Source organism: Dama dama, chromosome 3, assembly GCF_033118175.1.
Source record: "Dama dama isolate Ldn47 chromosome 3, ASM3311817v1, whole genome shotgun sequence".
Classification (NCBI taxonomy): domain Eukaryota; kingdom Metazoa; phylum Chordata; class Mammalia; order Artiodactyla; family Cervidae; genus Dama; species Dama dama.
The window spans coordinates 42279013-42306995 of record NC_083683.1 but is presented as its reverse complement, the minus strand read 5'-3'; the positions used below and the strand labels follow the sequence as shown (position 1 = coordinate 42306995).

Sequence of the window (27983 nt, the reverse complement as noted above, 5' to 3'; positions counted from 1 at the left end):
AAACAATTCAAATGCCTATCAACTGGTGAATAGATAAATATAATATGGTATATCCATACAATGAAATACTATTCAGCAACAAAAAAGGAACATAATACTAAAATATATGCTACAACATGGAAGAACTTCAAGTCTGTGCTAAATTAAAACGAAACAGATGCAAAACACCATACACTGTCTGATTCCATTTATATGAAATGTCTAGGAAAGACACTGAAAAACAGAAAGCTGATCAGCAGTTCCTTGCAGCTAGGGCTTGCAATTAAATACAAACATATCCAAGGGAATTTGGGGAGGTTATGGAAATGTTCTAAAACTGGCCTATGCTGATGGTTGCACAACTCTAAAAATTTACCACAAATCACTGAATTGTATACTTCAATAGACGAATTTTATGGTATGTAAACTGCGTCTCAATAAACCTGTTAAACACTCAAATATAAGTTCTGCTTTGTAAGTGGCAAATGTGATTTCATACATCATCTATGCAAATCTTGAAGAGAGGACAATCTAATTCTAAATGCATTCCAGTTTACACTGTCTTAATTATGTTACTTATATTTCCAAGAAATGCCAACAAATTGTTGGAAGACTGAAATAGTTAATTAGAAAAAAAGGCAGTAAGGGTTTAAATCATTGGAATATATGCGAACCATAAAAAAGAAAAGACTCAAAATTGGTATTTGGAGCACATTAATTCAATGCTATGGATTCAAGTCTACTGTCTCTAGGTAATCGAAATGCATTTCTACATTAATAAGCAAAAATAATTTAAGTTAAATAGCTGTGTCTAATTAAACCTGGATCAAGGGGAGTCCTTCTATGAGGAAAACAAAGTTTGCATTCACAAACTTGTTCTCTGTATTCCCAGCATGGATTTTAGAAATGCAAATCACCAATACCAATAGCAGGCTATGGAATCAAAGCAAGAAATGTATCTTCTTTGGGAAAAACCAAACCAGGCATCTTCCTCACTCCTAGCCAGTGGCAGAGGTTCTTTCATTAAGAACTAGCTACATTAAGATATATCTATACATATATCACAGTTTCTATAATCCCTTCACTGACTTAGGAAATATTTTTTACATTTATGCACAATTTATTTTAGATACTTTATTAAAAAAAATAATGAAGTATCTTTAAATAAGAATGGTTTGAACACATGCTATAACAATAAGAATGATGGAAAAATCTGAGGTATTTACTCTAGACTTCAGCTTTCTGCAAAAAGAGCTTAAGAATGAAACAAAGTTTATTTCTAAATCATTTGAGCTAAAATTGGAAAGCCTCTCCCTCATAGCTCTTCTTGCAGCCAAAAAAAAAAAAAAAAAAAACCTCATACAATAACCTTCTCCCAAATTCACAGAGTATATATAGTCTACAATCCGAGGAGAATGAAGGCACCAAGAGGCATGCCAACCCTGTAGTATAGTAAGCAAGCTAAGATGCAGAGGTAGGAGGAGAGTCTCTGTTGCCACCAAGGAAAGCCAGTCTTCTAAGGGATTATCCCTTTCCCAACCAGGTTGGTATTGTTTCTACAGCAATCAATTTTCACCCAAAAGGCAGCATGGTATAACTTACAAAGAATCTGGATTTTAGCACCAAAGAAATGTGATGCTGGATCCTTGTTTTAGCATGTATCAGGTATGTTATCTCTGGTAAACAATTAATTTCCTCATCTGTAAACTCAGAATACCTCTAAAGGCTGTTAGGAGAATTACAGAGAACACATGAGGTAGGATATAACCACTGCCTCGCAAATAGTAGGTACTTAGTTGTGGACAATGTTGAAGGGGCACAATCTGTCTGTCTTTAATGAAACTCCGGATACTTTTGAAAAACTCAGGACAAATGTTAATCCATCTACCCTAAATATTTTCTTTACCTCTTTTATCTACATAAGGTACCAATAGCTCAACTACACAGTCTTCAAATTCTTCAAAACACCCAACAATTTCCAGTGATGATTCAATGGGCCAAATAAACACCCTTAAAGTCTTCAGGTATATTTTTGTTTTTTAAAGATTTATTTTTTGCTTGTGGTGGATCTTCACTGTTACACTCAAGCCTTCTCTAGTTGCAGCAAGCAGGGGCTACTCTTCGTCGTGGTGTCCAGGTTTCTCATTGTGCTGTTTCTCCTGCTGCAGGGCACAGGCTCTAGAGTGCTGGCTCAGTAACTGAGGCCCACAGGGCTTAGCTGCTCTGAAGCAAGTGGGATCAAACCAGTGTCCCCTCCATTGCAAGGCAGATTCTTAACCACTGGACCACCAGGCAAGCCCCCTTCAGGTGTATTTTAATTCCTATCTCATGATCCGCTAGGCCTCTCGAATTCATAGTGCTCATCTCTAGAAGATATTGTGATACCATGCTTCTCTAGAAATATGGAGGACATATTCTGACTGCTGTGCTACCCACATTTAGTTCTCTATGTGCTACAAATGCTAAGCATCCTGCAGTGCATGAACTGTCCCACCCAAAACACCAACAATGCTCCAGATGAGAAACTTGATTCCCATAATAACCTTAACTATATTCCAAAGGCTCCTGATCATACCTTTGTCCAAAGGTACTGACAAAGCATTCAATCTTTTATTCAAGTCTCACACTTTAAAGTTGTGATGTTCAGTATGGTAGCTACTAGCCACATATGGTAAGTGAACATTTGAAATGTGGCTAGTATGAACTGAGATGTGCTATAAAATGAAAAATATACAACAGATTTTAAATTCTCAGCATGAAAATATAAAATTTCATTAATAATTTTTGGATTAATTTTGAAATAGCATTTTGATGGGAGTGTCTAATAAAAGATATTATTAAAATTCATTCTACTTTTCCTTAATGTAGCCACCATAAAATTTAAAATTACATCTGGCTTGCATTCCATTCCTGTTGAACACTCCTAGGAGCCTAAACCAGTTCCTATCAGCTCACTGGTGTTCAGAGAAATCCATTCTTTGTTGTCAGGCATTCTGGGAAGAGAATTAATGAGAAATTAAGGCAAAATGCCTAATGATTACACAGCTTCATGTAATTCACTTTTCAAGCTACCTCTTCTATGCCTCAGTATGTGCATATTTACTTCAGCACTTAAAGCCAGTTACTGCCTATCTCTGAATACTCAGCACTTCAGCATCATTCTTAGAGCTCACTGACCTAAGAGGGGTTTTAAGGTCTTCAAAATAAATAATAGTAAAAAAGACAGAGGAACAAAGATTACATTAAAGTGTTATTGTAGAAATCAGGTGCTATGTATCTGAGTGTTCACTCAATTTCTTTTGCGTCAGTTATACATATATTTAAAATTTCTAAAAATAAATACTGGGTCTCAGATTTAAGTCTCTTATTAGGATGAGTGTTAAAAAAAATAACAAAGATGAGTGTTTCATCCTAGAACACTTTTGAGGGCCAACGGTCATTATGGAGAGCTATGGGATTAACTACAACTTCTTCTACTTAAATGTATGTATTTTAATTTAGTTACATCCAAAAAAATAACAATAACAGTTTATACTTACACTGACCTTATGTGTCTGACTCTATACATTTCCCCAACATCTCTATGATATATACTATTTCTTATCCCTATTTTATTGAGGAAAGAAGATTAAGGAACTTCACCAAGGTCATCCAGCTCATACTGTAAGTGGTGGGAGCAAGAATCTGGACTCAGGCAATCTGGCCCCTAATCTATGCTTCTAACCAGTTCATTACACTGCCTCTCAAAAGCAGTCTCATTAGAACATCAGCTCCAAGAAGGGGAGACCGTGCTTAGTTAACTGCTGTGTCTTGTGACTCTTAGAAAGGAGTGCAGGCGAGGAAAGAGTAAGACAAAGATGGTCATGGTTCCCAGGGAAATGAACCAAAGCTGTCTACCTGTCTGAGTCCCAAGGCATGAGAGAAAGTACTTACTCAGAAAAGCCTTTCCACTTCAGTAGATATTCCACTTGCCCCTTAACCACACGCCTGTCTAGCACCTTCTCCACAACGTACTCCTCCTCATCTTCTGAAGAAGAACTGTCAGCTGTCCGCTTGGTTTTCTTTCCCATGTCTCACGCTGATTCCCCTGAAGGACTAAGGCCACCGGGTTCCTGCAAATGGGAGGGACAAAAATAGTCAAAATCTATGTGAGCAGTTAAAACGTTCACTCTTCTTGATGGGATGCAGCGGGTATAACACAAAGCTACCATGTACCTTTCCCTTGGGTCCTGAAACATTCTACAGATGAGTCCTAAGAATTTAACCAAAAATGGGCAGATCCCCACTTTCTTAATTACAACTTTCTCATCAGCTCACAAGATCAAAATTATTAGATGGGCACAATTATCTAACTCTAATTTCAGATTCCATAAAACAAACAGTGTGTGGTATTTTACTCCTGGTACCTCTACAACTGTCTACAAGTCATAAACTGGAAGAGAAATATGGAAAACCTTCCATTTAAATAAGATTTTCTATAAAAATGGGAAAAAAAAGAAAAGCCACCAAAATCTAACTTTCCTCTGCTCTGAGCATCCTGAACAGTCTCTCAGCAGGACAAAAAGGCCTGCTCGGGCATGTTTCACCACATTTTCAGTGACTCGGTACATTTCCCTTCAACAAATTGAGCTTGTCCCTTCAGAGCATCCATCAGCTCACAAAAGCAAGGCTGACACCTCAAATATATTAAGCCTCATCTTTCATTTGGGGATAAGAGGGAGGTGGGGAGGAGAAAAATATTTTTCAGTCCTAAAAATCAAAACTAGTCATTGGGCTGTTCAGTAATTAAGACTCAACTAATCCAAATATTAAGGAGGTACCTCTCCTCTTAACTGGAGCTGACTTTGGGCCAAAGGAAGAGGAGGAGGGAAAAAAGAGGTCTGGTCCCAGACTCACATCAACATGAAGCCTCAAAACACAGAAGAACCATTCATAGACCCAAGGAAAGCTGAAGTAAGGCAACACAAATGGAAATTGAGTTAAGCTCAGAAATATGCACAACCAGGGGGTACGCAGCAGAGACTCTAGTGTTTTAAATTTCCTCCTTGTTGTCACCACAATCATTTTTAAGAATTCTTCCTTAACCATGTTAAATGGTGCCTAGAGTCTGGATTATAGAGTAGCAGGGATTGTTTTCTTAGCTGAACTCCATTTCATCTTGCTGTAAACCTTAAAGCTTTTTTTTCAGCATTCTAAAAACATTTTCTTTCTGATCAGATGACCACCCCAGGAGTAGGAAAGGTCACTACTAATCTCGGAATTTTGTCTTTGTGTACCATAAAAAGTTGCATTAATTAATTTACTTTAAACTAGCATAATTTAGGGAATTATTCCAAGAATATATAGTTGTAAATCATACCTCCAGAACTTACTAGCAATAGGTCTGCCCACCCAAAAAACTGTATGTTTTTATCAAAATACTTCATTTGGATGAGGGAGTAGGAGTGGGGGGAATGTAAGGTAAGGAGTTTCACAATAATTTTTCCACGAATTCAGAAGAAAGTCCTTTAGCTTCCAGGAAAAAAAAAAAAAATCTGATTTATTTAAAATAAAAGCAGCCTCCAACCTCACCAGAGACAGGAAATGTCATATTCCAGGGAGAATACCCCACCCCACCCCCACTCACCTTGGAATTTCCGGGAGCTGAGCAGTTTAGGTCAGAGCGCCAGGGTTAAAACCAGCCCCGGGTTAGATGCATGCAGTTAAGCATTGTGACTATGGCCTCCCCTGCCTCACGAGGAAAAACAAGGATTTACATATGTGTTCTTCAGTTTCAGGGAGGAAAGAGGGAAATCTCCCTTTATACCTTCATGCAGAAGAGGAGCCCCAAAGGTAGAAGATGAATGGGGGTTCCCTCCTTTACCTACCGGATCGCCCCAGTTCTTTCTTTCCCTCTGGGCTAACAGGAGGGGCCTCCCCTCCCAGGTCTGGGGCTTGGCGGGCTGGCAGCTCCCCCGCCCCCACCCAGCTGCCGAGGCGCCACTGCGCAGCTGTCCCAGTCCGTTGCCATGGCAACTGGCAGCCGTACGAGACTAAGGGGGGTGAGAAGCAAACGGAAAAGTTAAAAGGCTTAACTTTCCTTTTCAGAGAAGGCTGGGTGGAGAAGTTGGAAGGTACCTCCCTTGGCCTCAAGTCTAAGGCATTCAGAGCTCCAGGGAATTGGCTCTTGGGTTTTTAAATCCAGAACTTGTGCTTGTTTCTCTAAGAGCACTGGGAATTTAATCAATAGCATTTTAAGATCTAACAGGATTATCGCTCTACTGGAAGCGGGGGCGGGGAAAGGCTAGATCCTTCTACAACACGATCAGGACAAACTACCGACCCCTTAATCCAGCCCACCAGGAACACTTTAGGCAAGGCCTTTTCTACCATCTGTCACTGAACAGTTAATTAAAATTGGGAGGGGGGCAGGTGCAGGGAGTAACAAGAAAGGGAGAAGTATTTCAAAGATACTATACAACTTTCCTTCTTGGGGGATTACTAGATTCAAAAACAGAATCTAGGGACTTGAAGCACGACCGAAGAATCTTTCAACTAAAATTATAGATAGAAAACAATTTAATTCTCCAGTAGTTTTAAAAAACAGAAGGGGAAGGAACAGTCCAGTCACAACCATTGCTGTTAATTGAAAACCACTTCTCATTAGTTGTTTTTGTAATATTATAAAACAAATTTTTAAATAATTACCCACTTGGAACATTAATTATACAATATAATAATTAAAACCTCGTGTATTAAAAATTCCTAATACTTGAGAAAAGGAGGACTGAGATAAAGAAGAGAGACTTAAGAGACTTGGAGTCCCATGAATGTTCCTTTCTGCTGGCCTTAAAAGAACATTTTAGAGAGCTCCACAACTCTGCTCTCTTCTTTACAGATATGAGTCTTTTAGAGACAAAGGCTGCTGCCACAAGAGAGTATGAATAAGGGACAATCAAAAGCAAAGAACCCGACTGAGGGGGAGAAAAAATAGAATGGTGATTCTGCCTATCAAACAGAAGAAACTGTAGGGTATGAGAGCACAATGGACAGTTTTCAACTATGAGAATTCCTTCAACTTTGAATAGACTCATCAGGAAATCTGAGTAAAATCTGCCTTTCTCAACTCTTCCTAACTTTTTAAAACTTTTTGTAGTTAAGCGATATGAAAACAATGCCAAAGGAATTAGATCAGAGTTGTGATTCTGTGATTAACTTGCCATGTGTGATACTGAATAAATAAATTTTAGGTCTAACCCCAGAATCACTAAAGGGGGTCAAATAAATCCCCACTGCCTACCTCCAAGGGAAAGGGTGAGTTTATGCTGAAACCAAAGGCTGTTAAGTCCCTCAAGAGAAGCTTTTATAAAATATTACAGGGCCTAATACAACAGCAGCAGGAAATATGTGACCTTCCAAATTCCTAAGCCATTAAGCCATATCACATGCAGTAACTCCCGCAGTTTAACATGTTAGAGAGCAAGAAAGGAGGAACCTTGTCTTTGTTAACCTGGTGCTGGTAAACTAATAAACTTTCAGAGAAAAGGCAGGCAACCTTTTCTCTCAAGGGCAAAATTCTTACTCCTTAAAACTCAGGGAAACATTGGAGATTGCAGAATGAAAAAACAGCAGTTCTGTGAAGGGATCAGGGAGAGGAAAGAATGACAGCAATACTAAGATTTTAGTGAAACCTTTCAGGAAAACAAGGGAATCCAATGAGGAAAGGAACAAAAACATTCTGGCGTCCATCTTTCTCCTTAAAATATCAGGGAATAAAGAACCAGATCAATTCCCTCTTTCCCACTCTTAACAACTGGCTAAAAGGCACATGGCTAAGATCCCTTTCTCTTTGGGAAATGGGTTTTGCAACAGCTGACAAATCAAATTGGGCCTTATGCCAGGAGTCAGAGTCCAACCATAATATTCTGTAAAGAATGGCATGCAATTGTCTTGTAAATCTCCTGGACAGTCACAGATCAGAAGCTGGCAAGGATGACGACATAGTTCTGATGGAATGTGTCTTATCTTAACCTTGAAGTTACAGATCTGCTCAGGAGCAGCAGTAAGAAATGAGAAATGCACTCAGACATTGGAGGGGACATAATTCTCTTTTAGACAGTGCGACCCAGTGTATTAGGGTCAAATGAAACACAAAGCCAGACGGACAATTTAAGGGCTAGAGCCTGGACCAGATAAAGCATCCAGACTGGTGGTTCACGCTGAGCTTGGGAGGAGGGAGTGTTCCAGTGTGAGAAATGAGACATGGCTGGCAGGATGATGGAGAGATTAAGGTAGAATCCCGATACCATGACGGAGGAAGAGAGGCTGAGCCTCTTGAGCACAACCTTATTATCCTTATGGAAATCTCCATGGGAAGGGGCGAGCTTCTCAAGTCCCATCTTTCAGACATAACAGATCTCGGCCTTTTCTTGAACACACGCAGGAACTCTCTGGTACAGGCATCAACAACTACAGATAAAATCTAGCAATTTAACTGCCCATCAGATCACGAGAAAGAGCAGGCCCCACTAACCCTTCATATCAATGATACAAGGCAAATTCACCTTACAGGCAGGCCCCTGTGTGCTGGGGGAAAAACACCTAAACCAGGGAATCTGGTGAGAATTCAGCCTTGGACAAACATCAAAGACCTTTGCCGTCAGGCACAGTCAGAACTCACATTCCAAGTCGATGATAGGAAACTTCTTTAACAGATGAAATCTTCCAGAAAAAAAAAAAAAGGAGAAAACAGGAAGAGGTGAGGAGGTGAAGCAGAGAGGGACCAAAAATCCCACACATTGTAAGGGAAAAAGAAGATTTAAAAAAAAAGGTAAAAACTGCCAGTCCCCAGAAATTTAGAGAGGGCATCACAGAAAGCTGGGGCAACCCAGAAGAACAATAAATGTCGTGATTAACTGATTGCATTAACAGATCAATACTGGAAACAGAACCACTCACGTAAGACTGTTGGTTTCTGTGCTCTGCCCAATCCCTCCATTCACTACTTATCAAAGTCAGTTGTCCTGCTGGCTTTTGCATTTTCATGACCACTTACAAGCAAAAGCATACACACACGTGTACACATATATGTATACACACACACACAGTGTGTATATATATATAAACTACGACTTCCCTGGTGGTGCAGTGGGTAAGAATCCGCCTGCTAATGTAGGGGGACACAGGTTGGATCCCTGGTCCAGAAGATTCCACATGCCGCAGAGCAACTACGCCCATGCACCACAACTACTTTAAAGCCCGTGCACAGCAGTGAAGACCCAGGGCAGCCAAAATACACATACATACATATATATAATAATTCTAAGTCTTTCTCTAAGCTTTCTTTGTATTGTTTAAAAAGTAACAAAAGCAACTGCTAAGCTGCCTCACTGAACTATGTGCTGAACTATCTGGCAGTGGTAGTCAAATCAAGTGTCAAAATGCATTAATCAATGAGCTCTTTTATAGAATTTTAATATAAGTTTTATAAGCAAACTAAGAATGCAAATCTTCTATAAAAAAAAGTCATTCTATAGAGCAGCAAAGGTCCCTCTCACATGTGTTAATTAAATACGCCACTGACAGGCGACTTCCGTTGGTCCAGGCTTGAGAAACTCCCAAGTCTCCCCTAAGACCCTTGGGGAAAGCTGTTGGCTTATGTGAAGATTAAACTGTCAGCTACAGCGTTGTCTTCAAGGCGTCCTCTTTATAGCCTATTGTAGCAAATAAAACAGATGAAAAGAAACCAAATTTACAGAACCATTTTAATCTGGTCTGTATTCTTTGCTCTTTATAGATCTAGAAGTACCAATGGTTTTAGGTTTGTCACACATACAGCATAAAACTAAAATACCCTCTATAAAGATGTTTTCTTCCACTAGATTTATGATTTCCAAAGTATTAGCCATGTGGCATCTTAACAAAAACACAGCATAGAGATGCACATTACAGCTGTCCTGGCTGTCTCAGGTTTTGTTAAATGGGCTGATAACTATCACTCCACCTCCACCAAAAGCCTAAGAGCATCCAATTCAAGAGGAGTTAAAAGCTTTTTAAATGTCTATTTAAGAGACTGGATTAGGAAAGAGTTGAGGAGGAAGATTAACTGTGGTCGTTAACACCCCTATCATTAACAAGCCACATATAGGCAACACAAACTTTATTAATAGAGAGGAGTGTGGAGAGAGGAAATGCTTCTCCCTTGGCTCGCAGAGCTCCAGTTCTCCATCCTTTAAAAATCAGGCCAAGGCACTGCTTCCACCAGTCACAGAATTATTCTGGGGCAAACTATCCTATTTGCTGATTATCTAACCCTCCCGCGCCAGGAAGCAAGGGAGTAGAATCTTTTCTTCCTTTAGATTAAAACATACACATTATAAATGGAGATAAAAGCTACCCTATAAATTTCATTGTATTGTCCTCTAAGCTCTGACCCCATTAAAAAATATAAATGAATGTGTACTACAGCAGTTCTCAGAACAACTCAGTTTTACGTTTGGTTCATTGGTACATTTAGCATTAACACAAATTCTTGGTATCTCATTACCAGATCACAATCCCACAAAATAACCTTATATGGGATTTGTTTTTTCTTATATTCAAATCTACTGTGTTTCATCTCTCAAGTGTCTACTTTCTCTAAATTTAGTTAGGGAACACCTAAGGCCATCATAGGCAAGAAGTTAGCTATTCAATTGTTTCTTGATTCAAGAGAAAGTAGAATTTGGTACCACTAAGGGGAAATGTCTTCCAGATGGTGCCTCTGAACACCTCTATCCTTGGAATGTACTGAATTTCTCAAAGTACCAGTCTCTGGTGTTAATCTCACACCAACTCCTCTCTATTAATTAAATATGATGAAGCATGAACTAGTAGAGCTTGTCACCTTTCATGAGGAACCTGGCAATTTCTCCATAAATTTTAAGAAAAATGGATAAGAGTACCATTTGAGTAGATGACTGCAAATCTCAGATTTTTACATATCACTTTAGCAAATCATGTTCACAAAATATGGAGGGGTTAAAAGAGAACTGAAGTGCCCATCCCCAATTAAAATTACAGTCATAAAACATTTCTCAAATAGTCGTAAACTTAAGATTCACACTTATCTAGCTTGTACAGATTTTGGTTATCAGCAGCTTAAGGGTTACAATGGCTTCTTCAGGTCATTTCAACATATCCTCTATTTGAAAGAAGAGCTTCTACTATGCCTAACAATTTACATTCTACCATAGTCTTAGTTTACCAAAGACATTCAAGAGTCATAAAAATTAATTTGCATAACCATAAAGTAAAATCGCTAATGTAACTATTGAGATGGTATTAGACTTTAAATCAGTAGGCTAAAATCTGATTAACACATCCTGACAAAAAAAGTTTCTATATAATTGGAATAAGAAAGATATCTCAGACTGTAAAACTTCCAGGAGTAAAACAGCATTCCTTCAACATATGGCATAGTTTTGTGCTCTGCCATTACCTTGGTGTATTAGCAACATGAATTATATTGAAGTCATAGCCTACAATTTAGATAAATAAAATCAACCCAGTATTGAACTTTTTCCCATCCCATACAACGGTATCCTTGGCAGCTCCTTGGCCATCTATTAAGATCCTGACCAATTTCTCTCTGTGGCAATTTAAAAGCTGTAAAAAAATACATAATGGGTGATGACAGGAGAAACAAACCCACACCAGAAATTATTGAACCTTGTACATCTTTGCAAGTGTCTCTATTGACATATAAGTGTGAGTTACTACACTACAATATCATAAAAGTGTGCTCTACACTTTAGATATATTGATAGTTAAATGCAAAGAAAGGCCACCATCAGATAAATGGCTTAAGGGATGGCCAATCTCAGACCACCCAGCTCTTCCACTGAGCATTCTGACACATTGCTTAAGCCAAATAAGATGTTTTTGTCCAGCTTCCAAACATCATCCCGACTCAGAGCCTATGCCAAAAGGATAATACAGTAATACTGACCCTTGCTCTAAAATTGTCTGGTTGGTTATGTATTTATTGAGAGCCAAGTAAGTGTCAAATAGTGCATGAGCACTGAGTTTAAGCCCGTCTTCAACTTAAGAACTAAGTTTAAGTATCACCAAGTCTCTCCTTGGTTCAGTCAGCAATGGCTAGCACCATCCCAAAGGTTGTTGTAAAAAAAAGCTATTAAAAGGGCAACTAGTTAACAGTCAGTATCAGAACTAGGAATAAGATGTGGGTCCTATCCCAACTAGATCACTGAAAAGTTGAACTAGACAGGTCACTTAACCTAAGGTTTAGCACTTTGCCCTGCTTATCTCACAGGTCTGCTGTGGGGGAATAAAAAAATTAGAAAACACTTTTAAATATATAAAGCAGAGAAGTTAAATGTCTGATAGTAGATGAAGTTAAAAATACACTTCTATCTTCTGGAAGAGTCTGTATAGGATTGATGTTATTTCTTCCATAGAAGTTGGTAAAATTCACCTGTGAAGCCATTTGGACCAAGAGTTTTTCTTTGTGGGAAGACTTTTAACTACAAATTCCATTTCCTTAATACACACAGGGATAGTGAGGTACTTAATTTCTTCTGAAGTGAGCTTTGGTAGTCTGTCTTTCAAGGAAGCCATTCATTTTATCCTAGACATTAAATGCACTGGCATAACTTCATAATTCTCCCTTGTAAAACTGTCAGTGTCTATAGGATTAGTAGTGATATCCCTTCTCTTATTCCTGATGTTAGTAATTTGTCTTTTTTCCACTGATTGAACTTGCTCACTACATTATCTTCTCCCAAAAAAACAACTTTCAGTTTCATTGATTTTTCTCTGCTGGTCTTGTTTTATACTTCATCAACTATTCACTGCTTTTACTTTCACTATTTCCTTTCTTCTGCTTACTATGGGCTTGATTTTTTAAAATTGAATGAATTTGTCATGTAATACTGTAAGTTTAAGGTATAGAGCATGTATATTTTTGATACATTTATATATTGTAACATGGTGGACAGTGTAGTGATGTTTATCACATTATATAATTACAGTACAATATTATCCATATTCATGATACCATGCATTAGGTTTTTTATTTTTTATTTTTAAAAATAATTTTATTTTTGGCTGCACCGGGTCTTCATTGCTGTGTGAGGGCTTTCTCGAGTTGTGGCGAGCGGGGGCTACTCTTCCTTGCGGTGCACGAGCTTCTTTTTGCAGAGCACAGGCTTTAGGTACACTTGCTTCAGCAGTTGCAGCTTGCAGGCTCTAGAGCATGGGCTCAGTGGTTGTGGTACATCAGGTGGAACCTTCCCAGACCAGAGATCAAATTCATGTCCCCTGCATTGGTAGGTGGATTCTCATCCACTATGTCACCAGGGAAGTCCTGCATTAGGTCTTTAGAGTTTATTTACTACTTATACAACTTTGTACCCTTAAACATCATCACTCTTATCCCTTTTTCTAGATTAAGACAGAAAGACTCTAGATCTTTCCACCTTTTTGGAAAAACCTTTTATTTGGATTGAGGTATAGCAGAGTAACAATGCTGCAATAGTTTCAGGTGAACAGCTAAGGGACTCGGCCCTACATCTGCACCTGTCCCTTCTCCCCTTAAACCCCCTCCCCTCCAGGCTGGCATGTTACATCCATCAACGCTTCCTGTGCTATATGGCAGGACCTTGTTTATCCATTTTAAACATAGCAGTGTGTCCATGTCGATCTCAAACTTTGTCTTTTCAATTAAAGCATTTAATACTATAAATTTTCCTCTAAGCACTGCCTTGGCTATATCCCACACATTTTGTTATGTCATCATTTCTTTTTATTCAGTACAAAATATTTTCCAATTTTTTGTGTGATCTTGTCTTTGATCCATAGGTTGCCCAGAAGTGTATTGTTTAGTTTCAATTATTTGGGGTGTTTTCCAGATGTCTTTCAGTTACTGATTTCTAATTCCATTACAGCCAGAAAACATACTTTGTATAATCAAATCCTTTTGAGATTTATGACAGATGGTCTGACTTGTTAAATGTTGCTATGCACTTGAAAAAAATGTATATTCTGCTTCCGTTGGGTGGAATATCCCATGAAATGTCTATGGTATCAGGCTCATTGACAGTGCTGTTCCAGTCTTTACTGCTTTGCTGTCTACCTGTTCTATTAATGGGCTTCTCAGGTAGCACAGTGGTAAAGAATCTGCCTGCCAATGCAGGAGACTCTTGTTTGATCCCTGGGTTGGGAAGATCCCCTGGAGTAAGAAATGGCAGCCCATTCCAGCATTCTTGCCTGGAAAATGCCATGGGCAGAGGAGCCTAGCAGGCTATATAGTCCATGGGGTTGCAGAGTCAGACATGACTGACCCCACAGCACACATTATTTCAGTTCTTTTTTAGACTAAAAGGAGGTGTTAAAGTTGCCAATACAATTGTGAGTGTGTATTATTTAGTTCTATTCTTTTCTTTCTTGTATTTTGATGCTTATTATTAGTTGTGTAAATTTTAGAATTATTGTGTCCTCTTGATGAAGTGATCCCTTATCACCTACATTAGTGTTAACTCTTTGCCCTACTTACCTCACGTCTGTTATGGAAAAAGAACAAGAAAACACTTTGGAAAGTACACAGGAAACAAAAGGTAAAATGTTTGATAACAGAAGTAGTTAAAAATAACTTTAATGAATTTTCCGAGCTATCTGTAAGTTTTATCTATCCTTGTCTCCAACTACACGTATAAATGAGGCTTGCCTATGTTTATCAGATTACTAGATATAATTTATTGTTGTGAAATACTGAACAAATTAGCAGTATATTACCCTCCACAACTCCCTGTGAGGTAAGTGAGTCTTACTGATTTAGGGATGGGAAACAAGGCACATGGAGTTCAAGGATTTGCCTCAGAAACCAAAGATAGATTTCCCAGCCTGTTGGGTTGACCTCTTTGTAAAGGGCATTTTATTCCGACATAATTATGCCCGCTGGCTCAGATATGAACTTGTTTTATTCTAAGAATTGTAGATTACAATCAGAGAAACACTTGAATTCAATTTGGTTCCTCCACTCCATGGAAGAAATAAATAAGAGTGTGTTATAAAACCTGATCTTGAAGCAGTCCTTTCAATGACACCATCTCAATCCCATGCTTTCTGGTGTGCTTCCTAGCAATGAAACATGATGGAACAGGTACTCAGTAAGTCTGAAGAGTAAGACTGCACATCAGAGCTTCCCTGAAGGTCCAATGGTTAAGAGCTTCCACTGCAGGGAACTAGCCAAAAGAAAAAAGACTGCAAGTGAAAAATTTAAAATCTAGGTCCATGACCTAGTTTCAGGTAGAAAAATCTGTCAGGTTTTTTTTTCCTTAAAATTCTGCTTACTCCCCTCTCTTAAAAGAAATTTATCTTAACTGAGGTAAAAGTGACTTTAAGTGTTTAAGTAACTAGTCTTACTGGATAGGAAATCCAGACTACACAGTCCTCAGCTTCATTGGAATGACTGAAAAGTGGTTCAGCTAGTCCATCACACTCATTTTAGAAAATCACACACAAGTTCATGTTTGTTATAACTGTGTTAATACTCTGAGAAATTGACAACCAGTCAACAACTCAAGTTTTTTGTCCCTCAAGTTCTAGGGAAAATCAGTTGGACTACATTGGCCCAAAATATAAGAATGAGTTCTTGATTTGCATTTAAAATTGACTTCAAAAATAAACTCCCAGGACAATCTAGGAGTCACTTCATAAAAAATGTTAGGTCTAGAGAACTATTAGTTATCACCTAGCCAATTCCTTCCATAAGAAACTAAGGACCAAATGGCTCACTTTGACTTCCCCTACTCCTCACCACTTGCTCCTCATTTTAAAAAATAACCTTTTCTTTTTTGAATTAGGTGATATTTATTTGGATAGGGATTAAAGAACCAGGGTATAGTAGTCTGAATGGTGCCCCCCACCCCCCCGCAAAGATATCCATGACTTAATCCCTCAAAGTTGTAACTAGTACTTTATATGGCAAAAGATGTGCTTTAAAGATGTGAAAGGAGAAATTTATCCCAGATTATTAGGTGGGCCTTAAATGCAATCACACATATCTTTTTAAGAGGCAGGAGTTCTGAGAGAGACATATAGAGAAAGCAATGTGAAGACAGAGCAGGGAGTGAGAAGGCAAGGAAAACAGACAACCACCAGAAGCTAGAAAGGCAAGGAAGGGATTCTCCCCTAGGGCCTCCAGAATGGGCGCAACACCTTGATTGCAGACTTCTGGCCTTCAGAATTGTGAAAGAATAAACTCTTGTTGTTTGAAGCCACCAGGTTTGTGGTAATTGCAGCCACAAGAAACTAAGACACAGGGGAAATAAAATTTTAAAAATAAGCCAAACATTTATAAAACTAATTACTGATGCAAAAAAAAAAAAAAGTGCTTTAAATGACCCAAAGAATGCCTAAATCCTCTAATCTTTCATTTTAAAGGTAAGTTGAGGCAATCAGAGGATGCAATTTACCTAAAAGGATGGTAGATCTGAGAAGACAAATTCAGAAAGGTCTAATATTTACGTAGCTGCTAACAAGAACAGAGTAGGTTTTCTCCCAAACATGCTAGCTGGTAGAGCTCCCGGGCAGACTAAACATAGGCAACAGTTGTCACTGTGGGTGTTCTGCCAACACAAGTGTAAAGTTGTCATCAGAAATGAATATGTGGCTTCGAGTGGCTTACAGAAATCCAACAAATCTGCGTCCTGGACTCTGCACAAGCCAACTCTTCTCAGGATGACCTGGACTCTTTCCCATTAGTACAATGATCAGTTAAAGCCATCCTCTACAAGGAGGGAAGGGAAATCAATTTATGTCAGAGAAAAAGGACAATTGCCCAGAGTCCAGGGTCATCAATAACAATGTGTAAATATCAGCCATACTGAGTCAGTTATAAATGATATCTAGCACTATAATTTATTGCTTTTAAAGTCAACATCCAGAGCATTTAGGCCCAATTTCGTATTAGGTGAATGGAAACAAAAACAGACCAAGTAAAAGGACAAGAAAAAAATGCTTTACCAGGAGATGTGATATGAGCTATTTCAATAAGATATAAAAATTATGCTATATGGTTAAATAAATGGTAAAAGCAAAAAATACTAGTCTTCCTCAGAAACCTCTGTACCCTGGATAGCTTTCTCTGTTTTCCAGAAATATTGTCAAGGGCTCTCAAAATCACCAGAACTTTCCTAGATATATAAAAATCCAGTCAGTTCAAAGGTAAGCTGTCTGTCTTTCCCCAGTTATCATCCTGCTCACCTAGTACCTGAGAGAAGCTTTCCACCTACCGGATTTCAGACAGACTAATGAAGATGTGTTATTTTTCCTTTTAGACAACAATCATTTTATGTTTGGATGCAACAGGACATGCCTCTAAGTTCTAAGCACAAGTGTCTGAAATTTTTGTAACATACACTCAGCATTTTGTACTGCTAAGAGTGTGTAAGTTAACAATCAAAACAAGTTCTCCAAAAGCAAGAAATAAAAGTCTAAACTTACGATTTTCAATATGACAGTCTCAGATTTCAATTAAAAACTACTCTCCAAAATTTCCCCACCAGAGAGAAATGCTTATCAGACCTATTAACTATGACAGTGTAAGAGAACTTACAATAAAACAAGCAACTTTTACTCACACATCACAGTAAACCAAAAAGTCTAGGTGCAAGTCCTGAAAATTTTCAATTAAAGATATACTATTAAATAACATCAAATAAAGGATCACTGATTAATGTGTTTATAGACCAAAGTAGGTAGGGCTGGAGATGAAAGGTTACTCAGAGAGTAACCTAAGGAGGCATGTTTTGGTTTACCTGTTCTTCAAGTCAGTATTTCTTTTCCCCCAAAGTATAGGTCTCTAAACAGCTGAAAAATCAGTTCAGCAGAAATCAACCTGTGTTTTTAAAAAAATGAAATAGAGTACTATAAATGAGAAAATGTCAGAATGCTTTGCATATCTATTTGTATAGTGAAACTTTAAAGGAAAGAGGATTAAGTCAGATGAGAATGTAAGAAGCATCTGAAGCAAAGTCTACCTCTCCAAAAACTTATTTGCCATTATTTGAGGAACCCAAACACAAGATGCAATCAGTATTTAAATGGAAAGAAATGGTAAAAACGTTAATGTAGCTTTCCTTTTATCCAATCAAACAGTGATCACTCTACATCTGAAGAGATAATCATAAGGACTTAGTGATCCATTTACCAAAGAACACTTCCTAAACACTTCACCCATCTTCTCTCTAAATTCCAACTGGTAAAATAAAAGATTTTGACAAAATAATTGATTCTACCATCTGTCATTTCAGATCAATGGTTTTCAAGTGGAAACTTTGCACCCTTCCCTCAAAGGACATTTGGTGACATTTTGATTGTCACAAGAAGAGGTGTGGGGGAGGTGAAATGCATTTATCAGGCTCAAAATGTCAATATTGCTGAGACTGAGAAACTCCATAGTAGATCAAGACTGTATTCCTTTCAAACTTAAATAAATCAGGAACAGATGGGGCTTCCCTGGTGGCTCATATGGTAGCCTGCCTGCAGTGCAGGAGACCAGAGTTCGATCCCTGGTTCGGGAAGATCCCCTGGAGAAAGGAATAGCTACCCACTCCAGTATTCTTGCCTGGACAATTCCATGAGGAATTGGCAGGAGCCAGGTAGGCTACAGTCTATGGAGTCGAAAGAGTCAGACAGGACTGAACAACCAAAGCTTTCACTTTTTTTTTCATCCTTAATCTGTATCACTTTAGTTCTTATAAATGTTATAAACAAAGCAGCTGCATTATTAGAATACCTACAAACAGCTTACAAGCAAGTACAAAGTAGGTTTTCCTTTTGCAAGTGCCAAACAGAAAAATCTTTCCTCTGTTCACAATAAGCTCAGTTAAAACCATCTTCCTTTTGTATGTTAGAAAGGTCTCTACTCATAACAGTACTTCATGTGTATCTGAATTTATCACAATATTTACAGGTTTTCTCTTTGACAATAAATCAGTAAATAATAGAGCAGTATAGACTCTGATACAGTCAATATGTAATTAAAATGTTTTGCTAAAATATACTGGACAGAGTAGAATGGCCATTACCAACACGATATGGACTGCTTATAAAATACTTTGAAGGAAATATAATCAAAAGGCAAAAAAAAAACCCAGGTGATGAATGAGTCCTATCTCCAACATCCTAAGTATTAACTTCCTTAAGCAACTTGTTTTTTTTATCTAAATCCAGATATCCTCAAAGAACAGCAGAAAGGGCTTAGGAGATCTGTAATGACTTAAAAGAGAGAGAAACAGATACAGAGAAAAGATCCTCAGAGAAGAACTTAAAAGATTTTGAGGACATGGGCAATGCTTGTAAAACACTTAGCATGATGCCTAGCAAGTACTCTCAGAAAGTCACCTTTTCAAAATTTGTATTTTAAAATCGAGGGTCACCTTAGTTCTTAACGGAAAAATAGCACTTTTTTCAGGTGTAAGGAGGTGGTGAGAAGTACTTGCTTGTAACTAAAAAACACAAAAACAATTGGCTTTAAATTTTAACTTTAATCACAAATTATTATCCCTGCAAACATTTAAACATTGGAGATTCAACCTGACTCCATCCCACCGTAACCCTGGAGGTAACACCCTTTGTTATTAGGCTTGCCAAAACTTTTTCTATGGATTTACAAATCTCTTTGTCCGTGGAAATATGCATTATTACTATTATGTTGACTTTTTCTCGGTACCTTTCCGCAACAGTACAAAGAGATTTAGCCTATACTTTCTAATATTTCAAGTCAGTCTTCGTAAAGGAGTTTTCAAAGTAAAAAAACATTCCTTGTCCCCACCCCCCCAACCTAAAAATGTGGGATTGTGGGATGTACCGATGTGCGAAAACAAAAGCCAAAATTCAGGCATTCAGGAGCAAACTTACATCTTCCCTACCAGGTAAGTGTGTTGCCTGGAAGGCCAAAGACTTCGTTCAAATCATTGTGGATAAAATACCCACCCCCACGCGCCATCGCAGGCAGTGACTCCTCATCCTCGCATCCCCAAATCTAAGACCTCCCTCTGCTGGAGCGCTGATTGGACTGTCAGCCCGAGCGCTTTCAATAGGCTGTGTGCCTACTGGCTCCAGATTTGGTCTATCCATTTAAGCGCTCGACTCCCGCATCCCCCATTGGAGTCAAACCGCTGCCTCTCGGAGGAGCCCAACCTACCGCGCGCTTCGTGCTCATTGGCTCAGTGAGCAGCTGCTCAGGAGGAGCAAGCCCTCCTCCTACATACCGATGGCCCAAGGACCGGTCAGTCGGCAGCTAAAGGCAGACCCAATTGGCCTATACACTCGCCAGTCAAACTCTTCGGCTGCAAAGCTCCACAGAACCTACGGGGATAAAACATCCCGCCCCTGTTCTTCCATTGGTTGGGTGGACCCACCGCTCCCCCTTCACGATCCCCCACCCCGCGGTCCATTCATTACACACAATAACGGGACCAATTGGAGTCGGTTCAAGACCTCGTATGCGTAGGCAAGACTGTCCGCCACTTACCCGGGATCAAGACCGATCACTCACGCTAACGTCTCCCCTGTTCTTCTGTGGTGAGGCCACAAGCCACCGCCGCTGCCGCCTTCTGCGCAACGCCAACCGCCCGCCAAAACGGATCCTTCCCTGCGCCTGCGCGACCAATCCTGAGACCGGACCCTTTCTCCGCCCATTACGCCTGCGCAAAAGGGGGCCCAACTCCCGCCACTACGCAGGCGCTTTAGGTTCGCCGCTGTCTCCTGCCCGCCATTTCACGTGTTCCTAGCGCCAGGCGGAACTTCTTACGCGCCTGCGTAAACTCGCCATTTTCCTACACATGCGCTCAGCAGGCAGTCGTTGCCAAAAAAAGAAAATATTGTAACTTGCTAACTACTTTTCTGATACATAGTATTAATCACGGCTTGCCAGGTAAACTGAATATAAAATTAAGGCCGTAGAGGATTAAAAAGTTTTTTTAAAAAACCTAAGTACATTCAAACATGAATGATTGAATTACTAGCCAATCACATTAGTTAAGAATAATATTACTCGAGAGCCAATAGACCCCGAGGGGTGGAGACTACGTAGAACGCCCAAATGGATGACGTTACACAGTAATGCAGCACCAGAGACCAATGGTAGGGGAAAGATGTTTCAAATATCCAATCAGAGCTATTCGGGGGCGGAGTCTACCAATGCCGAAAGCGCGGAGGCGGGATAAAAAAGGGAGGCCGAAGGTGGGCTGGCGGATACGTTTGTGAGGTTACTCCTTTCTGCCTGTGGACGCCACCGAGAAAGCATCGTTGAAGACTTCCCCGCCTCCACTGCCGTCATGTCTAAATCAGAGGTGGGTAAGAAGCTCTCTACAGTTGAATATCCTTTCCTCTTCCTTTCCTGAGTTTAACAGGGTGCAGCTTGTTTGGCTGCTTGCCCCAGCCCTGTCGATGGTTCTTCGATCGCTGCCCAGGCCTACCCCTCCCTGAGTTGAGGTCGCCATTTTGTCCTCGTCGCCATGAGGCTGCTGTCTGGCGACCCTTAGCATTCACGCCTGCTCGGTGCCCCTTGCAAAACTCTTAACGCACATTTAGTCTGTTTTTTACCTTGTCCCAGTGGGCTACTTTTTTAAAAGAGCAGCTACAGACGGATGTGGGCGATGTAGTTCTCTTTCCTAGTCCTTTTGTTGGCGCGTGCGTCGGAGGGAGAGTAAGGGACGCATGCGCTCAGAGCCTCCGAGCCCTCCCAGCCCCCAACCTACTGCCTCCCCCCTGGTGGGGAGAAGCACGTGGTTTGCTGCGCCCCGAAGGAACAATAAGTGCTTCCTACGTTGCTATCTGTTTTCTTTCTTGCAACTGAAAGGTGGTTTATGTTATATAACCTCCTTACTTCTTCTCCTCCATTCCTAGTCTCCCAAAGAGCCCGAACAGCTGCGGAAGCTCTTCATCGGAGGATTGAGCTTTGAAACAACTGATGAAAGTCTGAGGAGCCATTTTGAGCAATGGGGAACGCTCACAGACTGTGTGGTAAGACTTAAAAGAGATAAAGGGTTGTAGAACTAGTTGGTTTCCTTGACTTAAGTTGCTGCTGCTATTGTTTGAATCCTAATAGGATGGTGTGGCTTTAACTGATTAAAAAAGCACCCAACTGGTTTATTGTAGATGGTTAGTGGGAAATGGAAGGACTTGAGATAAAAGATTGGTAATAAAGTTTCTTGTTGCTTTAGTCAAGGTAGAAAAGTCAACCATTCGGGGATCTTAACACGTATTAAACATTTTAAGGTAATGAGGGATCCAAACACCAAGCGCTCCAGAGGCTTCGGGTTTGTCACATACGCCACGGTGGAGGAGGTGGATGCGGCCATGAATGCAAGGCCACACAAGGTGGACGGAAGAGTTGTGGAACCAAAGAGGGCCGTGTCAAGAGAAGTAAGTACCTTTTTCCTCCTTGCATTAGTCATTTGAAGGATTTCCACTAGGGGGACTTGTGGGGGTATAATAGACTTAATATTCTTTAATAGGTTGCAATAACAAAAGTTAATTTTTCTTACCTTAGGATTCTCAAAGACCTGGTGCCCACTTAACTGTGAAAAAGATTTTTGTTGGTGGCATTAAAGAAGACACTGAAGAACATCACCTGAGAGATTATTTTGAACAGTATGGAAAAATTGAAGTAATTGAAATCATGACTGATCGAGGCAGTGGCAAAAAGAGAGGCTTTGCTTTTGTAACCTTTGATGACCATGACTCTGTAGACAAAATTGTCAGTAAGTATCAGGTGACTGACATTTGTTAAGGGTTCCGAAATCCATGCTGTATACTGAATTCTGAGATGATCTGTTTATTTTCAAAATCGTTTAGTTCAGAAATACCACACTGTGAATGGCCACAACTGTGAAGTGAGAAAAGCCCTGTCTAAGCAAGAGATGGCTAGTGCTTCATCCAGCCAGAGAGGTGAGTGAGTTTGCTACTGAACTAAACCGTAAACATAATTTTGATAATTCTAGTCTGTACAGACCAACACTTCATCTTGATTCTTCAGGTCGAAGTGGTTCTGGAAACTTTGGTGGTGGTCGTGGAGGTGGTTTTGGTGGGAATGACAACTTTGGTCGTGGAGGAAACTTCAGTGGTCGAGGTATGTTCAGCTATAGCTTTCTAATAAAGAGTTAATGGTAAAATTATAATGACCCCCTGGTGACTTGTTGAAAGTTACATTTTAATCAAAATGTAGTTCTGGGTTCTCTCTAACCAGTAACTGTTAAATAGAGAAATAGTTCTAATTGAATGCTTCCTTAAATTTATACTTAATAGAAGCTAACTTGTATGTAATCCATCCTTTAGACCTGGTTTTTAAATTCCACTTTCTTCTAGGTGGCTTTGGTGGCAGCCGTGGTGGTGGCGGATATGGTGGCAGTGGGGATGGATATAATGGATTTGGTAATGACGGTAAGTTTTGTTAAAGAACCACAGGTAAAAAATTGTGGCAACTTTAGAATAGGCTAGTAGAGACTAAAACCCTAGTGCATGATAAGCTCAACTATGACCTAATAGCATGTTGTGAGCAGGCCTTTAGCCGTGCTTGCACAGAATTTGACTGCTGAATACTTTTGTCTTATTGAGAAGACTTGTATTCTTGTAGGTGGTTATGGAGGAGGCGGCCCTGGTTACTCTGGAGGAAGCAGAGGCTATGGAAGTGGTGGACAGGGTTATGGAAACCAGGGCAGTGGCTATGGCGGGAGTGGCAGCTATGACAGCTATAACAACGGTGGAGGCGGAGGCGGCTTTGGCGGTGGTAGTGGTAGGTATCCAGTGATCCAAGTACTTGGCGCAATAGCTAGATTAGCCTTTTAGAGTTTATCCCTAGGAGGATTTGATGGTCTTAAAGCATTGTGTGTTGTGCTGCATGGTACTTTTTTTAATGGGCTTGCAATGCTACCTCCTAGCTTTAAGCTGGGGCCGCCTCACTCCCAAATAGATAGATGCTTAAGTGGATAGTGGTGTTTTCAATTGGAATTAGATTAGTTTCTAGCAGGATTTAGTGTAACTCTTGGGATCTTAGGTGCTTAGTTGATGTATCCAGCATGTGTTTGCTGTGCCCCTGCCTGGGTAAAGGCCTTAGAGGCAAGAGAATGTATACCTTTTATTATGCCATGGTGAGTTGGGTGAATTTTTTAGTTATTGGATTATTCAACTGAACGCCTTGCCCATGAAATACAAAGATAATCGAAATTGGAGAGCAGGGCAGATCAAGCAGCTTTTTTACTCTGAACACTAGGATTTCTCATTTTCCCTGAGTAACATATAAAGGTCCTCTTTTCCATTCTTAGGAAGCAATTTTGGAGGTGGTGGAAGCTACAATGATTTTGGCAATTACAACAATCAGTCTTCAAATTTTGGACCCATGAAAGGAGGAAACTTTGGAGGCAGAAGTTCTGGCCCCTATGGTGGTGGAGGCCAATACTTTGCCAAACCACGAAACCAAGGTATGGTATATATGTGGTATTGGAGGGCTAAACTGTTTAGGAAAGCATTAGATCTTTTGGCAGTGCAGATGTAGAAACCAAAAAATGACTGACTTAAAATAGTTTGAGTTGGGAAAATCACGCGAGCCCCAACTATCGTTACTGTTCATACTTATGAAACATAAGAGAATATCAATTTTGTTCTTAGGTGGCTATGGTGGTTCCAGCAGCAGCAGTAGCTATGGCAGTGGCAGAAGGTTTTAATTACTGCCAGGTAAGTGAACACCTTTTTTTGTTGTTGTTCTCACTTAATTGTAATTTATGATGAACCCAGTAACCCTAATATAGCTGAGCAGTGCAACATAGTTAACATTATAATTACAGTAAAATTGTGGATATTAAGTTAATATTCAGATCAGCAAAATTTGTGGGAAACAACTTGCTATTGGATTGTAGCCTTGAGTCTTAATATGTTTAGATTAACAACTTTATTCCATATTGTTCAACAGGAAACAAAGCTTAGCAGGAGAGGAGAGCCAGAGAAGTGACAGGGAAGCTACAGGTTACAACAGATTTGTGAACTCAGCCAAGCACAGTGGTGGCAGGGCCTAGCTGCTACAAAGAAGACATGTTTTAGACAATACTCATGTGTATGGGCAAAAAACTCGAGGACTGTACTTGTGACTAATTGTATAACAGGTTATTTTAGTTTCTGTTCTGTGGAAAGTGTAAAGCATTCCAACAAAGGGTTTTAATGTAGATTTTTTTTTTTTTTGCACCCATGCTGTTGATTGCTAAATGTAATAGTCTGATCATGACGCTGAATAAATGTCTTTTTTTTTTTTTTTTTAATGTGCTGTGTAAAGTTAGTCTACTCTGAAGCCATTTTGGTAAACTACCCCAACAGTGTGAAGTTAGAATTCCTTCAGGGTGATGCCAGGTTCCATTTGAAATTTATTTACAACTTGCTTGGTGGAGAAGCTGTTGTCTTCAGAACCTTGGTGTAGTTGAACTGACAGTTACTGTGTTGTGACCTGGAGTTCACCATTAAAAGGGTCACCCATGCAAAGTCATGGAGGGTTTTTTTTTGTTTTTTTTTTTTTTGGTTATTAATGATTGTTGGCACATCCTATGCAATATATCTAAATTGAATTATGGTACCAGATAAAAGTTATAGATGGGAATGAAGCTTGTGTATCATCCATTATCATGTGTAATCAATAAAAGATTTAATACCCTCTTGAATGGAATGACAACTGTATGGATTTGGGACTGGCAGAGTTTTGGACCTTCCCTACCCACTACCCCTGATGTTGAATGCTTCTATCAATTCAAGTTCAAAACTCTGCCAGAGAATAGAAACCAGCTGCTGGCTAATGCCACCTCGTAAATCCACAAATTAGAAGTTTGGGGGAAGACCTTTTTTAAACTGACTAGTGCCATTAAGAAGTTTATTCAACACACACAAAAAAACAGGCTTACATTAAAGGAAAACTGCAGTTTCTGTCCTGGTTGGGTGGGTCTTTATAGAGGTTTATGGATTGACCACTTACTATATGGAGATTAAAAATTCATGTGGTGAGAAACCGTATTGTCTACTTAAATACGTGCTAACTGCAGTTTTCCTTTAAATATGGCACAAGAGCACACAACCATCCTAAAATGTTGCTTGTATAGAAAATGACTTTTAAACCTTTATAACGTTATTATCCAATCATTGTTATTTGTACATAGCTTCCTTTGAGCCTTCGCTTTGGTGCCCTCAATTTCAGTGCCATTGTACCTAGTAGTATAGATATTTGTTTACCACTAGGACTGTGTACTCCATCCCATGGGTGTGTTATCTGGAATTTTGGGGAGGGGTGGGGTGGGGTTGGGTGGGAGGTGGAGGTGGGTGGGAAAGCATGGGTAATAGTTCCATGGGCTTGATATTGGCTGAGTTTGCAATGGCAGGTGGAACCTTAACTATTGAGGGAGTTTGCAGATACCTCAGGATTCGTGACAATGCCTTTAAAGATCCAGGAGAGATGTTCAGCTACTAGGAACTGCTAGCAAGTATAGCGCGAATGGCTCCGAGCCCAGACACTCTACAGCTGAGAGTAGACACTTGTGGTATGTGGAGTACAGATAAGCCAGGGGCAGGCCACGGCACTCCATGAAAGCTAGGAGAGTGAAGTTTCAGTGACCATCGCAAGGAAGGAGGCAGACAAGAGTAAGGCACACCTGACTCTTAGGACTAGCAGTCAGAACCAGGAGAAAAGGTTTTATTGCTATGCTGATAGGTAAGAACAGATTTTACTTACATCCATATAGCTCTCTAAAATCCAGCCTTCTCATTTTCCTTAATATATTGAGCCAAAACTAGTCCAGTTAAGCTGAACTTGGTTTTTCTGGAACTGAGTTGCTTTAAATTGACACCCTACTCTTGGTGGCTCCCAAATGAAGGAAGTGAGCACTTTTAATTACTTCTACTGTGATATATATTTACCCTTTAATTTCTATATTTCTTACCTTCCTTTGACCTATTTCCTTAAAACAATGGCTCAAAGTAATATTAGAATCTTGCCCCCAAATGCTTGTGGGAGGTTGGGTGGGCCGTTAGTGGGAGGTGGGGGGTTAGCCTGAGATGGAACTTGTCTCTGAAAAAAAGCTAGTTCTAAAGGCTGTTTACTTTTCTAGGGAGGACTCTGCTACCACAGGCATATCAATTCAAAAAAATCCGGAAACTTCAGTCCAAGCTCATGGATAAAAAGGTAAGCTTTTATAAAGTAACAATGCTTAGTATTTCCAAAGAAAAATGACAAGCTGTCCCTCATAGACTAGAGAGGTCTCATAGCTTGATCTGTTATCTACCTAATAGACTAGCCAGCAAACACTATTAAAACAATTGGATTCTCACTGGGTATAATTGTAGATTTTCATCTGCTTATGTACTTTTCTCTTTCCTTTTTGCAGAAACATCCTTAATGAGGACCTATCCGAGCCTCTTGGTGTTTGATTGTCACTGCTATGCAGTTACTTACTACCTGCTGTGCAGCGTGAATCATTCAATTTTGTGAATGAACTTTAAAAAAATAAACTGCATTTAACTTGGTTTTGTGTCTTGTTTTATCTCCATGATATTTATGGTAAATAACTTGGTGCTGCTTGTTCTTTACCAGATAAGATTGAGAATGGGAAATAGAACTAATGATAGCCAGGTGTCTGGTACACCAGAATTGTACCCTCGTTTCTTATTAGTGTTTCTCATAGTCAACTGTAATTGTTTAAAGAAAACTGCACTATGATTGCTTTAAGCAAAGCTACATGATAATTCACAGTAAGTTGGGATGAGTTATCTGTTAAGTTCTTGAGTATAGTGGACCTTTCCTAGGAATGAACAATGGTCAATTATTTTCAGCTGCAAAAAGAGCCAGCAGATGGTGAAGTACCTCCTTTACTTCACCTTCGCAAAATAAGCCTAAAAATGTTTGAAAGCAGTAGTTTAACTCTTTCAGCAAATGCTTATATTTTTCTCTAGCCTGTTTTCCATCCTTGGTAAAAGAAAGCTTGTGAATC

At 39.6% G+C, this 27983-nt stretch overlaps 2 protein-coding genes across 6 annotated transcripts in view; one reads left to right on the top strand and one right to left on the bottom strand.

Moving 5' to 3' along the window:
- The window catches only part of CBX5 (chromobox 5), a 34470-nt gene extending 13814 nt beyond the window's left edge, over positions 1–20656 (bottom strand). Inside the window, exons 1-3 of one of the 3 annotated variants that reach the window (XM_061126453.1) lie at positions 20498–20614; positions 20235–20331; positions 3913–4091 (exon numbers count right to left, since the gene is read on the bottom strand). In XM_061126453.1, the coding sequence (XP_060982436.1) occupies positions 3913–4049 (137 nt within the window). In that variant the 5' untranslated portion in view covers positions 4050–4091; positions 20235–20331; positions 20498–20614. Of the gene's footprint in view, positions 1–3912; positions 4092–5846; positions 5865–20234; positions 20332–20497 lie in introns of those variants that run through there. The other 2 variants (XM_061126442.1, XM_061126462.1) reach the window with 2 other exon arrangements.
- A 546-nt stretch (positions 20657–21202) lies between these two features.
- Positions 21203–27519, top strand: HNRNPA1 (heterogeneous nuclear ribonucleoprotein A1). Of its 3 annotated transcripts, XR_009690050.1 has the most exons (12): positions 21288–21317; positions 21874–21990; positions 22246–22392; positions 22520–22730; positions 22825–22917; positions 23006–23098; positions 23335–23409; positions 23603–23761; positions 24291–24446; positions 24634–24699; positions 27105–27178; positions 27381–27519. XR_009690050.1 is itself a non-coding variant. In XM_061126415.1 (11 exons), exons 1-10 carry the CDS (start codon positions 21303–21305, stop codon positions 24687–24689), a joined length of 1122 nt encoding a protein of 373 aa, XP_060982398.1. In that variant the 5' UTR covers positions 21203–21302; the 3' UTR covers positions 24690–24699; positions 24935–25666. The 3 variants fall into 3 exon arrangements, 2 of the variants coding, with proteins under 2 accessions (XP_060982398.1, XP_060982410.1); XM_061126415.1 differs by lacking the exons at positions 27105–27178; positions 27381–27519 and adding an exon at positions 24935–25666 and having other exon boundaries at positions 21203–21317; XM_061126427.1 differs by lacking the exons at positions 23603–23761; positions 27105–27178; positions 27381–27519 and adding an exon at positions 24935–25666.
- The last annotated feature ends 464 nt before the right edge of the window (positions 27520–27983 follow it).